Consider the following 18,733-nt stretch of genomic DNA (forward strand, 5'->3'; position numbering starts at 1 on the left):
TAAATGCAGTTAAATGAAAAATGACTTAAATCAAGTGCAGAAAGTAGTATAATCAGAAAAAATCAAAATGGAGGCACTTAAAGTCTCTCTTTCTCCTTTCTGTTGCTCTTGTAGTCTGCAGGACAAACAGTAATAAAAATAAGTAAGACATTGCTCTATACAGACCAATTTCTGGCCCAGCCAGGTCTGCAATCTTCCATTTATCATTTTGTTATTCCTTTTTGGGCATTAAATTCTAATATTGATGAAAAGCAAACTGCTGACTTATGTCTGGGATCCATCTCACCTACCTACCCAATTAGCAAACAACCAACATAATTCTCAAGTGTCCAGATTTGGGCCTCATATTTTTGGTTTGTTCTGAAAAGATTTGTGGTGTTCTATCAAACTGAGGATTGAAATCACTTAACAATGGCAGACATTTGAGTTTTAGACTTTCTTGTGCTAAGAGGTTGCGAGTTATGATAGCCAATCCAATAAATACTTCAAAATCCAATATTCTTCTGAAGGACTAGTACTGATATTTAAATCATGCCCTTGATATGTTACTTTTTCCCCTGATTATTTTGGCCTTTGTTTATCTTATGTGAGGTAAATGGGGTGAAAATATCCTTTATAATTAGTGTCATACGCATGGAGCTTGTCTCACTAAAACTGTAAAATAATTATGATTAGCTTAAGATCGCCCAAATAAAAAGGTAGCAATTGTTATAAAATTAAAAGTAATTGTTTCTGTATCATACTTGATCTCCAGTTCTTGGAATAAACAAATAAATAAACATATCATGTTTCTTTACACTATACTTAAAACTGGTATTTACTAACAGTTAACAGGCTATAGGGAATTCGCACATACGGCGACTAAGTGTTTTACCTACACGAATGTTTTTGAGTGGTGTTTGGTACTTCAAACTCTTACTCATCACGAGAAACGTACCTTATTTGGGGTCTTAAAACATTCCATGATCCTCGAAGTTCCACACTGAAAGTAGGGTTGCCACCTGTTCAAATGCCCAAAGTGGGACATTTTTGGTACAAACGTCAGATTTTGCAGGCCGAAACATACCCACGGCCAGTACAAAAGACAGAACCTCACTTTTTTGCCAAAATAAAAGCTTATTCTTATAGCATTTTAGTTGCTTATTCTGTTTCTTATCACATTTAGGTGTTTCAGAAACAGAATAACTGTTTTATGCAACTATTACACAAAATATAGGAAATAATTGTGTCCTAAAATCTCAGGACATTTGCCATTTTTACAATTTTTTGGCAGGACACAACGGTTTTGTATTATAACATTACCCCACCAGATGCGCATTAGCAAGGACCGCCTAACCACCCCCCCCCCCAGCACTCTGCACATAAATTTATTTTGAAAACTGCTTTGATTAAACTTGGGAAAACCAGCTTCACAGAAATGAGTATGCTAAACTTTGTAATTATTTCAATATAAAGCCTTTTCTCCCTTATTTGCTGGCACCAGGCTTTCCAATTTCCATTGATCAAAAGCTTCAATATATTACATGTTAGACTAAATAATTTGGCAGAACGTGTACTTACAAATGGCATACCGATCCAAACAGATTTTTACCTATTACAGCAAACACAGAATATGCTGCATTTATACAAAAATATTGCACTACTACACTGAGAATTACAATTCTTTAAAGGGGAGGGGGCGAACACATAAAATGCTGTATGTATAAAATCTATTACACAGACTTAAAATTCCTATACTGTAAAGGTGTGGGGTGCGGGTGGTGACCTTTATGGGAGATCTTTTTTATTGAATTTATTTATTGTCCGGACTGCTCAGAATATTGCTTGTTGCTTTATCTCCAGAAAAAAAATGTTTAAAGAAAGGTTGGGGGGGTGCAGGGCAAGCCCCCCTGCAAAAGCAATTACTGCAAACATTATACCAAAGAAAGGTGGGAGTGCAGGGGTTATGGGTATGGACTGCAAAATGAGAACTTGTGGATACTGCGTACATACTGCCCTTCTGACCCGCTTCTTACCCTACAACTAGGGTTACCACCTGTCCCACTTTGCAAGGGACAGTCCCTCTTTGGGCAGTTGTGTCCTGCAAAAAAATTTAAAAAATGGCAAATGTCCTGAGATTTTAGGACAAAATTATTTCCTATATTTTATGTAATAGTTGCATAAAATGGTTATTCTCTATTTGAAACACCTAAATGTTAAAAGAAACAGAATAAGTAAGGTTGCCACCCATCCCGTTGTCAGCAGGACACTCACGGGTTGAGCTACCTCATCCCGTTGCCCACTGTGGAAAGTAGTGGGACTTGAAAAGTCCCGCTTTTCAATCGCACTGAATTGCTGTGGAAAAGCCGCAATTACTTCCGGCTTTTCCACGGCAATTCAGGTACTTCACCAACCCGGACCTGCAGGCTAAGCTGCTGCCTGTTAGGTCCGGGTGCTGTAATTCGTGCAGCAATTGGCTGCAATTCATGAAAGGGGTGGGGATTAGGGCAGGACGAGCCCTGCAAAGAACGCGGCTGTAGGAGTGCTTTGTTTTAAGCGCTTCTACAGCCGCTAAAAAAAAAAAAAAAAACGAGATTTTTTTTTTCTAACAAGCCAGCCAGTCAGCCATCCATCCCTTCTTCCAACCAGCCAGCCATTCATCTATTCAACCAGCCAGCCATCCATTCAACCAGCCAGCCATCCATTCATGCAGCCAACCAGTCAGCCATACATCCATTCATCCAGCCAGCCAGCCATTCTTCCAACCAGCCATCCATTCATGCAGCCAGCCATGCAGCCAGCCAGCCATTCTTCCAGCCAGCTAGCCATCCATTCATTCAACCAGCCAGCCATCCATTCATACAGCCATCCATCCATTCATGCAGCCAGCCAGCCATCTATCCATTCAGCCAGCCATCCATTCATCCATCCATCCAGCCATTCATCCATCAATCCATCCATCCAGCCATCCATCCAGTCATTCATCCATCCAGCTGCTACTCCCACCAACCAGCTAGCCACTCCAGCAGCCGGCCAGCCAGTCAGCTAGCCACTCCAGCAGCCGGACAGCTAGCCACTCCAGCAGCCAGCCAACCAGCCACTCCAGCAGCCAGCTAGCTAGCCACTCCAGCAGCCATCCATCGTACCCATAACAGCATCTCCTTCACTGCTCCTGTGGTGACGTCATGGTAGAGGGTGTGGACAGTGTCATACTGGCTACACCCCCATGTCCCACTTTGGCCCGCTGAAAAGGTGGCAACCCTAAGAATAAGCAACAAAAATGCTACAAGAATAAGCTTTTATTTAGGCAAAAAAGTGAAGTTTTGTCCTTGGTACTGGCCGTGGGTATGTTTTGCCCTGCAAAATCTAACATTTGTACCAAAAATGTCCCACTTTGGGCATTTGAAAAGTTGGCAACCCTACCTACAACACAGCAAGTGGTCAAGTACAAAGTGACAAAGCAAGTCAGACACCCAAAGGTTCACATGCGGTGCACTTATAAATGTAGAAAATGAGGACAAGTTTATTTCATCTGTTTTACATATGGTATACTAAAGGTTGTAGTAACTCTAATTAGAGATAATATAAAAAGCATGAAGCCTATGTTAAAAACGGTCAGAAAGTGAATATTCACAATTGACATTCACCATGTCGCTATATAATCTGCATGTCTTGTCACTCAGTCATGTCAATCATGTAGGCCACGCCCATTCCTGCGCGAAAATCGCGGTGTGGTAATGTAATACAAAGCTGACTCAACTACCCAGAGAGACTCCCTCGCAAAGTGGGACAGGTTGTAACTCTAAAAGAGTCTGTTACACATTCAGTGTTAGCCATTCTTTTAGCTGATACCCATTGTAAAAAGAAGTAAATAATATTAAAATATCGTTTTATAAGTAAAAAACGCGTATTTTAACCATCCTATGCCCTTCCTAGCTGAGGTTGTTAGTAAGCTCTTAGTTTGTGTTCCACATTTTAAATTTTGGAGATGGAAGGTTGAGATCTATGCTCGTACTGTCTTTCAAAACATAGAACAAAATGTCTAAAGCTCCTGTTGTTCTTGATTTATGTTGCTATGGGGACAGCGTCAAGATGGCGTAGGGTTGATTGTCTTGTGAAGAGAAACTTAAGAGACTACAGCAATGTTTGATGTAGTCAGTGCCAATTTAAAATGTAAGGAAAAGTTTACTTTTTAATTTTTGTAACAGATTCTTGCCGACATATGGCTATGTAACAGCAATGCTCCTATTTAGTCCGAAATGCTGATATGGTGTTGTGATAGTTGGGAAGTTTCCTTTTGTAGAATGATGCAAAGACCGTCGCCGTCTTCTGATCGCTACTCATATCCTTGTTATTACTTAGGAATAATTAGGAAGTAAGTAATGTGATCTTTTTCTTGCTCCATTTAATGTGGATAATGAAATGTAAGTGTTTTTCTTATATTGAACGGGTTTTAACAGTCCTACTTACATTATTTACAACCCTTTATATAAGCAGCAACACACAACAAGAAACAGTATTGGCTTGTGCTGTGGAGTGAACTGTTCCTGTAGCAGTAGTGATGAAAGATGTCCAGTCTGTAAATTGCGCATAAATTATGTGGGTGGCAGGTAGAAATTAACAGTTAACAGTGTGTGCGATAAAACATTCTTAACATCTTTTCAGTTTGTTTATGCGAAATACAGTGTTATAAAAAACTTGTCAAGCGATTAGCAATGTTTCCATTTGATATAGGGTACTTTTCATTATCGTTTAGGAATGTAAGTAATATAACGTAGATTTAAAAAGGATGACCCTTACCGCTCAACTGTTTAGATGTTTGCCTCATATTTTTGGGCTATTCCTCATATAACTTGGGTTTTCTGGCAAATCTGTGAGAATTGAAGTCAGAAAATAATGACAGCCATTTTAATTTCAGACTTTATACATCTCAGAAAATTCATGCTAATTTGTACCTGTTATTTTATCACCTTTCTAAATTTGTAATAATATTTAAAAAAATTGTCCATATTTTGCCCCCATTATTTATGACTTTGTCCAGACTTCTTGATCTAACCGGTTGAGAGGTATGGGTAGACCATGAAATAAGAAATTAACAGCTTGCTTGAGACCATTATTAATTTTGTTTTGCAAAAAAAATGCGGTCTTATTTATGACTTTGTCCAGACTTCTTGATCTAACCGGTTGAGAGGTATGGGTAGACCATGAAATAAGAAATTAACAGCTTGCTTGAGACCATTATTAATTTTGTTTTGCAAAAAAATGCGGTCTTATTTATGACTTTGTCCAGACTTCTTGATCTAACCGGTTGAGAGGTATGGGTAGACCATGAAATAAGAAATTAACAGCTTGCTTGAGACCATTATTAATTTTGTTTTGCAAAAAAATGCGGTCTTTATAGCAAGATGCTTGGCTTGTGACATCTTATATGTAAGGAAAACTCTAATAAGGCTGCCATAGAATATATACGAGCAGATGTAAGATTCACAGATTCATAAATTGTTACTAGGCTAATGATCTGGGGACCTTACTAACAATAGCCAAGTTTTCCTGAAAGAATAATAATGTCCTGTATCCAAATAAGGCATTGAGGGCCTTGCATTTACAACCTACCCCTGTCAGTAAGGGACATGGGTGCCAGGCCCGGTGTAAACTTCCTGTACCCCATCCACTGATCTAGTTTGTGTTTAAACTGGATAATAGACAAACTCAGCTTCACATGGATGGGAAGCCTTTTCCACAGGAGGGGCAGTCTCTGGGACACACATTTGTCTGTCCAGCATGTTCTGTTTAAATCACAGACAAAATTAATGTCCATAGACTTTGCATTTCTGGTACTTTTTGACTTACGAATATGTTGGAGATTTGTAAGTGTGGGTTTTGCGGATGCCTTGTAAGCCAGGCATAGACCACCCCTTTGCAATCTAGAGGATTCTGGGTAGAGGGAAAGAGCTTTAAGGCGCTCTGCATAAGGCAGGTTTGTTACTCCTTGTATTCTTTTAGTAAAACACCTCTGAGGTTGTTCCAGCTGCTGCATATGCCTGGTGAAGAACATACCTAAGGGAGCATTGTACTCTATGATTGGTCTGATAAGGGCAGAGTACAGTGGGATAATGACCTTTTGGGACCTGGATGCCATGCTATTACTTGTAAACTGCACAGCATAAAAGTGTTTCCTCACCACTGTGGCCATGTGGTGGTTGAAGGGAAGGCTATTGTCTAAGTGTGTACCTAGATCCCTGACCACTGGGTTAACTCTTAGGGTGTATTATCAACATGGTAATTACCTGGGATGTTTGACTTCCCAAAGGGTACAATTATGCATTTCTCAGCACTGAGTTTAAAAGCATGGCTTTGGCAGCATTTGTTATTCAGAGATAGACCTTGAAGAATGCTAGTGTTTGCAGGGGAGTTGATGATAACCCAAACTTAGCCATAAACCTTCAGCATTCCATTTCAGATAAATAGATGCCAAAAAGGAGCGGTCACAGTACCAAACCCTGAGGGACTCTGCTAGTAACTGGCCTCTTGGTAGAGGTGGTCTCACCTGTTTTGACCTCTTGGGTCCTATCAGTGAGTCATTTGGATATCTCTCAGGTGGGCTATTGCATCAAAAGCCTTGCCAGGTTGATGTAAGCTGTGTGTACAGTCTTACCTTCATCCAGTGCGTTGGTGACTGTCTCAAAAAAGTCCACTAGATTTAATAGGCATGACCTTTCTTTAACAAAGCCGAAGTGTGATGGATCTAAAATTTGCAGGTTACCTATGTCCTCATTTATCATGTCTACGATGATTCTTTCCATGGCCTAGGATATGAGGCTGGTAAGACTAAGGAGCCTGTATTTGCCCGATCAGTGGTTGGACCTCCTTTGTGCAAGAGAATAATTGTAGCCATCTTCCGTTCCTTGGACACAAAACTTGTCTGTAGGCACCAGTTGCAAAGTGATTCAAGTGGACCAAAGAAGTCATGCTTCATGCTGTTTATTAAACATCCCGGGATGTTATCTAGGTCTATCATTACAATGTTTTTGGCCTTGGAAAGTGCATTGATGACCTGTTCCCTAGTAATGGTTGGGGGTTAAATAATTAAAATAATGCGTTGTATAAGCGCTCTTGTAGTAAATTGGGAAAAAAAGTCTTTATTTTTCACATGAAAAGGTTATATAATTGATGGTGGTGTAGCTTTAATAAGCATCCTCGAAGTCCCTGAAGTTGAAACATCACCAGTAAACATTATGTACGCAGCACTTTGGTTACCCCCAGAGTTATATTTATTTATAGAGATATATTTATGTATGTATGCATGTATTTTTATTTATTTTGCATTTTTACTTAAAAAAAGATGAATTGACAACTTCTTTTGTCTTCAGTATTTTACATTAGGACGCATTATATGCACAGACATTTCTAGCAACAGTGTCCCTCCCCTTTGTCCAGAGTGATTAAAATACATTGTAATTAAGATATCTACTGCAACATATATATTCGTAATGGGGCCTATGAAGTGTTTGTGTACATTTCTTATGTATTATTTTTAAATCAAGTACTTAGTTTTTAATGTAATTTTATTCACCGTTAAGGAATTGCTGTATTTGTCACATGATGATTTTCTGTTAATAGCATCATGATTTTAATCAAATGTGTTCTGATGAAGTCTGTCTGTAGTTAAGTGATGAAGCTGCTAAACCAGTGTGTGAACAAACATTGGTTTGGCTGGATTATCCTTATGTGTTTCTTTGGATTTTTTCTTCTTTCTTTCTTGTTAGCAGTTCCATTGTTGTCCATGCCTCAAATGCAGATGTCATGCTTTAAGTCAGTGGTCACATTCTTGCTGATAGGGAGTAAATGGGCTAAGATTTATTGGTTGGGGGAGTCTGTTAACAGGGAGATTTAGCACCTAAAATAAAAATATAACTTTGAAGGAAAATGTCTTTCATAAAATGTAAAGACGAAAAGTTGGATGTACTAACGTTTTTAGTTGAAGAAATGCTAGACATGTTAATTCTTTACATTTTGTAAAAGAATTGTCAAGGTGTGAGATAAATTGTTGTCTTCATATACAGTATTAGAGAAATTCATTCAAACAGTTGCATGTACTGGATGTGTGATACTATAAGTTTAAAATGTTATTTTGATAATCCTCACTAGTTAAACACAAAATCACAAATATGAGGTGTGTTGCAGTTGCCCACCCCTACTGTAAATTTGATCTGGGACACTCCTCCCAGTCTACTGTCATTCGCTTCTACCTAATACAGAGAGAACATCTGAGAAGGCCAGCCCACTTAGTTTCTTTCATTCGGTTCCTCCTTTCTCCCTTTCTTACAAAAAAAAATTGCCTGAATTGCCTTGTGTTCTGACTGTGCCTCTCAAACATTTTGGAAATATAGAGTATATTTTAGTGTATTTATTAAAACTGTCTTTGCCTTAATATTGCTACAACTCAAGTGCTCAAGGTTGCACTGCATCTGAATTGTTTTGTGTTTTAGCTGCTTTTCTGTATATATAGACTTTTCTGTATATGTAGACTAGCTACTTATTCTACTGTATTACTGCCTCTTAAATCGTTTTTCAGTTGTGCACTTGCCTTGCTTCATTCAAAAAGCTTTAAATTGCTAATTTTGTAGAGTTTTAATTGCATTTACTGTTTAGGGCTATACACTCGTGTGTTAGCCTTTTTTGTGTTTATTTATTGTATTATTGCATTGTTTAGCGTGTTTTAACAAAAAAAAAAAATACTATCTTGTTTGCTCGTTTCCCGCCTTTCCTAGCTAGTATAGTCCAGATCCCAGGCTTCGCTGGTTTCAGGACTTTATTGTCTGTGTTCAGAGCTATTCAGATCTTGCTGTGGTAGAGGAAAGTCCTACTGCTTACCAGTGGGAGTGGTGAGCATTGTACTGCCTATCTAACACTAGAGGAGTGGTTTCCAGCTCTAAAATTGTAATTTCATTAGCCATTTTGGGCTGTTTTCTATCCCTTTCAACTTTCTGGTTTAGAAACGTGTGTGTTTGCGCATTTTTCACATCGTACAGCACTGCGGGGCTACGGTTAAACTATTCCAGTTGCCAGAAAGTTTGCTCTTCAAATTTTCCCTTAGAACTGGCTGGTTTCTCTGTAGTAGCACTAAAATCTGAACCCCTGTGACTAGCACTTGCTCTAGAACCTGCTGGAAAGCACTAGGAAGCCTTAAACTGATACAAGCACTCAGCTCTCCTTGTTAATAAGGAGAAATTAATCGTAGGTACTAAACAGCCTATAATTGCAAAGTACCTTGCAAAGGTAAGGGAAAATAGCTCTTGTACTTTACAAAAAAAGCACCTAAACAGGCATGTCCAAGGGTCAGCTTCCAGTGATTTCTCCTGTCCACCTGGTGAACCTGGGCATACTGGGGCAATGCAGCAACTGTCTCATGTACACAGACAACCCTCTCCAACTACCACCCAACACTACAACCTGTGAGAGATGCACTTACATAGCCAAACTGGAAGCAAATCTCTCTCCAGCCAAGATTGTGCTAGTCAGTCAAGAGGAGAAGGTTAACACCTGCACTACATCTCAAGCAACACATAGCCCTTCAAAACCCACACCATCAACACCCACACATAGCATTAAATCCACTTATGCAGACGCCCTTAACATTAACCTGCCCAAGCAAAAAGGACCTCCGAAGCTGAAATGAAAACAAGCACCAGTCACAACCAAAGTGACACACAGCTCTCAACACCAGTGTGCTACCCAACAACAGCCCCTAAGGCAAGACAACGTACCCAATACTTTAGTCATAGGTGACTCTAGTCAGGCACACTGATGTCCCACTCACCAGACTGAGCAAGGAGAAAATTACAGTCAGCTGCCTGTCGGGTGCCAGGATCCGCCACATAACGCATGCACTCAAGTCACTCCACAACAAGTACAAATACAACTCTGTCATTGTCCATGTTGGAGTGAATGACTTGAGACGTACCTCCCTGGACTACATGAAAAGAGACATGGAAGAGCTCATGGATCATGTGGCCCAGGCAGGTATGACCGTAGCCCTGAGTAGCATCCTGTCTTTGCCCAGAATTATACCACAGTATAAGGACAAAATTATTGATTTCAACAATTGGCTAAGTTTCTGGTGCCATTCAAAGGGGATTCAGTATCTGTCTGCCTGGGACGACATGATCGACAAACCACGATGCTTTGCCAATGATGGTCTGCACCTGTCACCCCTGGGATTCATGTTACATGTTAAAGCTCTTGCCACCCCTATAGTGCCTTTTTTAGGCAAGGTTCGAAGGTCAAAACCACCACCGTAACAGATACAGGCATGCAAAATCTGAAGGTAATGCTACTCAATGCTAGAAGTCTAAACCTCAAAATGCACTCTCTCGAGGCACTCCTAAAAATGGAGAACATCGATATCTATGCAGTAACTGAGACCTGGTTCAAGACTCCAGAGAGCACCCCTGCAGTACCAGGCTACAACTCTTACCACACTTTTCGGCCAACAAACCAAGACCGAAACACTGAAGGTGGAGGAGTGTCCATATTCACCAAGGATATTCACACCTCCAGGCTAGTTGTCCAAAACAATGCATCTGAAATTCTCCAGATGCAACTAAAACTAGGTAAGACTGCAATCCAAACTGTAGCTTGCTACAGATCCCCCACCATGCCCCAAGATTCTCACTACACCTTTCTAAACATACTAGAAAATATTAAGATGCAACCAAACACCCTAATACTAAGTAATTTCAACTACCCTGCCATTAACTGGGAAAACTGCTCAGGTACCAACACCTTTTCCCAACGGTTCTTGGAATTCATAAATTCCAATGCCCTAAATCAACTAATCCATTGTCCCACCAGGGGCTCCAATATCCTAGACCTGGTCATTACCAACATGGGAGATTGATGCTGCACACCAGTGGTCACCCCTTCATTGGTCAGGTCTGACCATAAGCAAATCACCCTTATAGGTTCATAGGTTGGTACTGGGTTATCAGCCCTAGGGACTATACAAGCCTAGCCATAACAATTCCCTGGCTGTTTCGTCCCACACTATTTACTTCCCTGGACCCCTGTCTAGCAGGGTGACAGATGTGATCCCCTGGGTGAATTTCCTTTCTCTCATCCAGTCGTCAAGGTTCCTTTTGAAGAGGGCCAAGTAGGCACTTTGCTTGACATGTATGGGCAGTCTATTCCAGAGTCTGGGGAGTCTCTGGGTCTGGAACTTATCCCTCCAGCATGTTTTGTTTATTGTGATGACAGGGTTTAGGTCCGTGGAGCGTGTGGCTCTGAGGGATTGGGATTTCTTTAAGTGTAGCATGTCCAACAGCTCTAGGTTTGACATGGCCTTGTATGTTGAGCAGAGATCACCTCTGAGTAGACGATATGCGACAGAGTATAGCTGGAGTTTTTTAAGGCGGTCAGCATAGGGCATCTTTTTTAGGCCTGTGATTCTTTTAGTGAGGTATTTATGTGGCCTTTCCAGTTGTTGCAGATGTCTTGAAAGATACATACCAAATAGGGTGTTGTATTCTATAATGGGTCTAATGAGGGATGAGTACAGTGGGACAATGACCTCCTTTTTTCTGGATGAAAATTCCTTAGTGATGAGGTGTGCCACATAGAAGGATTTCCTGACTGTTGTCACGATGTGGTTATTGAAGGTGAGACCACTGTCCACCTGTGTCCCTAAGTCTCTTATCATACTTTCGGTGTTTAGTGTACTGCCACCTATGTGGTAATTCACGGGTACATGTTTTTTCCCAAAGGAGATAACTATACATTTCTTTGCATTGAGCTTGACCCCATGGCTCTGGCACCAAGCATCTGTTTCTGTAAGGCCCTTTTGTAGAATATCCATATAATTTAGGGATTCAATAATGGCTCCCAGTTTGCAGTCATCTGCGCACTTTGTTAGTCAGAGTCCCTTAGTTTTGGCCTGTACTTCAGAGAAGTAGATGCCAAACAAGAGCGGTCCCAGGACTGAACCCTGAGGTACTCCACTTGTCACTTGTCTGGAGCTGGATTTGGAGTCAGCTACTTTTACAGTGTGGGTTCTGTCAGTAAGCCAGTTGGCAAAACATATAGTGATGTAGGGATTAATGCCCGGCTTAGTAAGTTTATCTATGATTCCAGAGTGGGGGGTGGTGTCAAAGGCCTTGGCGAGGTCCAGATAGACTGTGTGGACTGCCTTACCTTCGTCCACAGCTCTGGAGACTGATTCAAAGAAGTCAATCAGGTTCAGGAGACAGGATTGGCCCTTCACGAACCCAATCTGGGTGGGGTCCAGTGTTTGAAGCTTGCCAATATCTTTGTTTATAAGTTCCATATAATACGCTCCATGGCCTTGCAGATCAGGCTCATCAGACTGATGGGGCGGTAGTTCCCGGGATCCAAGGTGGATCCCCCCTTGTGGAGTGGGATAACTGTAGCTGTGCGCCACTCAGTGAGCACGAAGCCTGAGGTGAGAGTATGATTAAACATGACACTTAGATGAGGTGCCAGTTCATTTTGTAGTTCATGTAGTACACAGCCCGGGATGTCATCTGGTCCCATGGATGCTGTATTCTTAGATTTGAAGAGTTGACATCCACATCCCACGCCCACCCCCCAGTAAGGAAACCTCCTTAAAAAAACTTCTCCAAAGCCAACTTCATGCTAATTAAGTCAGAAGTGACAAACTTCATGGCACCCATGCAGACGGAGCTAAAATTTCGACTGCTGAATCCTACACTAAGGCACTGTACGAGAACATCCACTCTTGCATGAATCATGCCATCCCAAATAGAACCAAGAACCTCCCCTCCAAAAAAAAAAAGGAAGCCAATCTGGTGGTCCCCTGACATAAACAAACTATACAACAGAAGGATAACCTATTGCAGAAAAGAGGAAAATCCCAGGATGGAAAAAACTCCCTTAGCAGCCTCAGTAAGAAGCTGAGATACCTCATAAAATCCTCCAAAGTTGTTACGAAAATAAAATTGCCTAAGATTCCAAAGAGAACCACAAGCCATTCTATAGTTATGTCAAGAATCTAAATGGCAATGTTCAGATCTACTCTGAGCTACAACGGAATGGCATTAAATATACTGATCCCAAGGATATTACCAATATCCTGGCAGATCAGTTTAGTGCCAACTTCACCCCCTAAAGGGCCCATCTCAATACCAAAAGATTGCCAAATTCCGGTAATCATGGCCACACAGGTAAAAACTGCACTCTCCAAGCTAAGAATACAGCATCCATGGGACCAGATGACATCCCGGGCTGTGTACTACATGAACTACAAAATGAACTGGCACCTCACCTAAGTGTCATGTTTAATCATAGCCTCACCTCAGGCTTCATGCCCACTGAGTGACGCACAGCTACAGTTATCCCACTCCACAAGGGGGGATCCACCTTGAATCCCGGGAGCTACCGTCCCATCAGTCTGACGAGCCTGATCTGCAATGGCATGGAACGCATTGTCATGGAACTTATAAAGACGTTGGTAACCTTCAAACACTGGATCCCACCCAGTTTGGGTACATGAAGGGCCGATCTTGTCTCCTGAACCTGATTGACTTTTTCGATTTCAGTCTCCAGAGCTCTGGACGAGGGTGAGGCAGTCCACACAGCCTATCTGGGCCTCACCAAGGCCTTCGACACCATCCCCCACTCTGGAATCATAGATAAATTTACTAAGCTGGGCATAAATCCCTACTCACTTGATGGGTTGCCAATTGGCTTACTGACAGAACCCAGACTGTAAAAGTAGCCGACTCCAAATCCAGCTCCAGACAAGTAGAGTACCTCGGGGTTCAGTCCTGGGACCACTCTTGTTTGGCATCTACTTCTCTGAAGTACAGCCCACCACTAAGGGACTCTGGCTAACAAAGTTCGCAGATGACTGCAAACTGGGAGCCATTATTGAATGCCCAAATGATGTGGATAGTCTACCCTTACACAAACAGATGCTTGGTGCCAGAGCTATGAGCTCAAGCGTAATGCCAAGAAATGTGTAGTTATCCTCTTTGGGGAAAAAACATGTACCCATGAATTACCACATAGGTGGCAGTACACTAAACACCAAAAGTGTGATGAGAGACATAGGGACACAATTGGACAGTGGTCTCGCCTTCGATAACCACATTGCCACAGCAGTTAGGAAATCCTTCTATGTGGCACACCTCATCACTAAGGGCTTTTCATCCAGAAAAAAGGAGATCATTGTCCCACTGTACTCATCCCTCATTAGACCCATTATAGAGTACAACGCCCTGTTTGGTATGTACCTCACAAGACATCTGCAACAGCTGGAAAGGCCACAGAAATACCTCACTAAAAGAATCACAGGCCTAAAGCAGATGCCCTATGCTGACCATCTAAAAAAAACTCCAGCTATACACTGTGGCATATCATCTACTCAGAGGTGATCTCTGCTTAACATACAAGGCCATGTCAAACCCTGAGATGTTGGACATGCTCCACTTAAAGAAATCCCAATCCCTCAGAGCCACACGCTCCAGGGATCTAAACCTTGTCATCACAATGAACAAAACATGCTGGAGGGATAGGCCATGTCAAACCCTGAGCTGTTGGACATGCTTCACTTAAAGAAATCCCAATCCCTCAGAGCCAAATGCTCCAGGGATCTAAACCTTGTCCTCACAATGAACAAAACATACTGGAGGGATAGGTTCCTGACCCAGAGACTCTCCATACTCTGGAATAGACTGCCCATACATGTCGAGCAGAGCGCCTCCTTGGCCTTCTTCAAAAGGAACCTTGACGATTGGATGGGAGATAGGAAATTCACCCCGGGGATCACATCAGACAGAGGTCCAGGGAAGTAAATATTGTGGGACGAAATATCCGGGAAATTGTTTGGTTAGGCTTGTATAGGCCCTAGGGCCGATAGCCTAGTACCAACCTATGAAAACAAAACGCTGAGGCAGGATCATGGACATTCTAGAAAATCAGGGACATTGGAGAGGAAGTGCCTATAAAATAAGCAAGTATTTAAGACAATTAAAACTGCACTTTAAAAGTATAAACACTGCAGTGTCTGACTGACAGTACAACTGGGTAGATTGCAGCCATCCATGTATGTAGCTCTGATCCAAGTTTGATAAAATGTTTGCTGTCTGGAGCACATAATGTAGCAAAATAACTATTATTAGTGCCCATGGTTAATAATTGAAATATTATTAAACGGTTTCATAACATGTTTACTCCTAAGGTACTCATTTAAATATAATGAAGCATATATGCACATGCAATGAACCATGACTCTGTGATGTCTAGATTCACAATTTACAATAATCCTACCATGATATCGCAGCCTTGGTGATCCACCAAGATGATTATGCTTATACTACTAAAGCTCAAAGCTCAACCAGTTGATATGTAGCTGTACAGATCACCCTACTATGTGTATACACATACTTATATTCCACAGCACACTAACAACAATGTACTTGTCTGTCAAAAGGATGTCTGCATCTTTTTTTTTTAATGGAAAGCAGTGCTAACCATACTCCGATTCAGTTCACTTTGAAAACCTAGAGTTATGCTTTATCAGTGTCATCATCAAGTTATTCAGAAAAACATTATATACAAGGATGATGTTTCATTTATGCATATCTTCTAAGTCTTTGCAAGCTGTCAGAGAAAGACCTTACAAGTTATTTTGTAGGAAATCAACATGAGTAACTTTAACTCATTCCCTTCAATGGAGGTGTGGGGAGTTTCACTGTAGCATTCATTCAAATTATGTCCTCACATGAAATGTTAATTTCTCTGGAACTATAGGGATTATAGCAGAAGTGTAAATATCAGATTCTTCACTGCACAAATGGTCTTTCGGCTTTTCCCGGTTAGGGGTCGCCACAGCGGAACTCCGGTCTGCTAATGATTGGCAGTAGGTTTTCACGGTGCCGAGTTGCCAGACCGACGCCCAACCTTCAAAGAAGGCACACCCATTCGCGCATGCACCTACCTGCATGTCTTTCAAACATCACTCGACCGTGGGGAGGGCATATAGACTCCACACAGAAGGCGCTCCAGATGAGTCGAATGGGAGATCCTCTTGCTGTGAGGCGACAATGCTAACCGCTGCACCACCACGCCAGAGTCTTCACTGCACAAATCATTTTCATAATTGTAGTATTCTTTGGGTTCTAGATCTTAAACTGGATTTTATAAGTCACAGTGAACACAAAAGACATTAAGTTTACAATATCTTGTAAAAAACCTTATATTTCAGAAAATATGACATTTCTGGCAATATAAATAAAAATTGTATGCATAACAATTAATATTGTTTTACCTACACTAGACAGAGATCAAATTATATCAATACAGCTGTGTTTGTCTTTGTGCGATCTTTAAGATGACATATATTTAATACACTGCACGTAGCATGGTTTTGGAATTATTAATTCAAATATGAGCAAGCAATATTTGACACCTAGAGGCATCAGTAGGATGAGTAACTGTAGGAATACCTGGAAGTGTTTGTAATAAGTTAAAACAATACATAATGGCAATGTATTGCAAACATGAATGTTAATCATCATGAATATTGTTTAGTATAGATAGTTTCACTGCATCATTTATATCTTATTTGACTAGAATGCAGAGAAACTTAATTTTCCTTATTTTTGCAAACAATTTTGATGAACTTTAAAAACCAAAGATGATAGTAGGGTATGATCTGCATGAAATTTCTTCACCATAGAATTATCAATAAGCAGGGCTGTGTTTATGTTGTACAATGCAGTGAGTTATTCTGTTTTGTATAAATTACAACAATTCATTGGATGCTGTACATTCCAAACTATGAGTAAATCCTGCAGCGTCTTCCAACTAGATAATTCTCAATACCCTTGTGAGTTTCAAGCTTGATAAAAACATGTACCATTGTTTCAATACTACCAGCAAACAGGGAGTTTGGCATAATGGTTAAGATATTTTCTTTACAGACACAAGGTACAGGGTTTGATTCTCACATGGGTTAATTGGTTAGGCTTGAAATGGTCTACAACGGCAGTTAGCCTAGTACTAATCTATGAAACTATGAACCTTTAATGTCTGAAACATGAATGGGAACATACCTTCCCAAATTTAGCATAGAAGTCCTCAACAGCCCACATGTATGTACATTTCTACAGGTGTCCACTGTTAAATCATATTGGCAGACTCAAAATTACCAGCAATGCTTACCATTTGAATGCATATTACTGCATTTTCAGCCAAAGCAAAATCTTGAGAGATTCATTAGGCCCAGGTTCTCAGAACTGGCAGTTGTAGGACCCCCCACCCCCGCCCCACCACCACTTACAAACCAGACCTGTCTGACTTGAGAGAAGTCACTAGTGAACTTTGACTGACACAGACGCACTAAGTTTAGCCATGAAACAAGCAAGGCAGCATGAATCTGTCGGTGTACAAGGTGGATGTGGGGGCCTTTGAGTAAATTATGCTTTCAGATATACCACTTAACTGCCCAGAGTTTCTCAGAATGTCCAGATTTTTGCCTCATAATTTTTGGTCTTTTTCTCAAAATTTGTGACTTTACTGGCAAATCATTGAGAACTGAAGCCAATAAATAATGGCAGGCATTTGAATGTCAGGCTTCATAGTCTTTAGAGAATGCATGCTAATGCAAACCTGCTATTCTTGCAATTTTTTAAGTTTATAAGAGCAAAATTTAAAATCTGCTCCTGAGTTTGGGCCTTTCGTTCACTCTCCCCCTGTTGCTTTTTGGCTTTGTCCAAGATTCTTGCACTAAGAAGTTGAGAAATAATCTTTCATACTGGTGACAATTTTCTGGATTCCCAGAAAGCAGTTATTCATTGTGTCTAGTGTTTTTCTTTATGGTTCTGTATTCATGCCGTGATATTCAATAACACTTTTCCACATAAGCCACAGGTAAACAGCTGTGTTGTTAAGCATTAATATGTTGCTCTTACTAATATCTTCTCAAGCTAAGAACTCATTAGGATTTTGTTTAGCATACCATGTATGTAGGCACTGTGGTGGTGTGAATATCTGTGTTTTTTTCCTTTTCTCCATTTATGTTTTTCATGACACACAAAAAATGCTATAAAACAGAATGCATACTTTGTTTACATCAGTCCTCATTTTCTGATAGTAAACTGCAGTTTCTGTAATGTACAGTAATTAATAAATTATGACTGGGAAATGTCAACATGTCAGGCTGTTGTTCTAGCAGATCCATTATAACTGTTACACTGCACAACAGTTATTTATTTCTCAATCTGAGCAGGTATTGCATGGTTATGGAATAGTGTTTTATCTTTAGTTTCCTTTACTGTACAGATGGTAAGATCATAGATCATGGATTGTTGGCCTTCCTATCAGCAGGACACAGACACTGCTATCACTGATTCTATTTTTGTCACAAAGGACTAAGTGGGTCCCCACTTTCACAGTTTGGGAGAATTATAGCCTATTTTGACTTTTTATTGTCTTAATCAGGCAAATAAAGTGTTTGAAATATAATGCAAGTTAATACTGTATATTATACAATGAAGACAAATTAATATTAAAAAAAACAGCAATTGGTTGCCATACATGTTTATTGAAAATTTCAGCATTACCCATGGGAACAAGTCTGGCTGCAGAATCAAAGAAAATGTTCTTGTCGACAAAAAAATATAGCCTTCATTTATTTCCACACTACTTAAGCAGATAAACTAAATTGCTTAAGCTACATACTATAAGTCAAATAACTAGTCCACCTACTCACATT

General features: G+C 40.5%; 1 protein-coding gene across 2 annotated transcripts in view; it reads left to right on the forward strand.

The window, feature by feature from the left end:
- The first annotated feature begins 3,687 nt into the window (after positions 1 to 3,687).
- Positions 3,688 to 18,733, forward strand: part of CEP126 (centrosomal protein 126) — a 1,197,756-nt gene continuing 1,182,710 nt past the window's right edge. Inside the window, exons 1-2 of one of the 2 annotated variants that reach the window (XM_044070978.1) lie at positions 3,688 to 3,772; positions 4,188 to 4,321. In XM_044070978.1, the coding sequence (XP_043926913.1) occupies positions 4,239 to 4,321 (83 nt within the window). In that variant the 5' untranslated portion in view covers positions 3,688 to 3,772; positions 4,188 to 4,238. The other variant, XM_044070976.1, reaches the window with a different exon arrangement.

Source organism: Protopterus annectens, chromosome 5.part0 (assembly GCF_019279795.1).
Source record: "Protopterus annectens isolate FY-2018-M chromosome 5.part0, PAN1.0, whole genome shotgun sequence".
Classification (NCBI taxonomy): Eukaryota; Metazoa; Chordata; order Ceratodontiformes; family Protopteridae; genus Protopterus; species Protopterus annectens.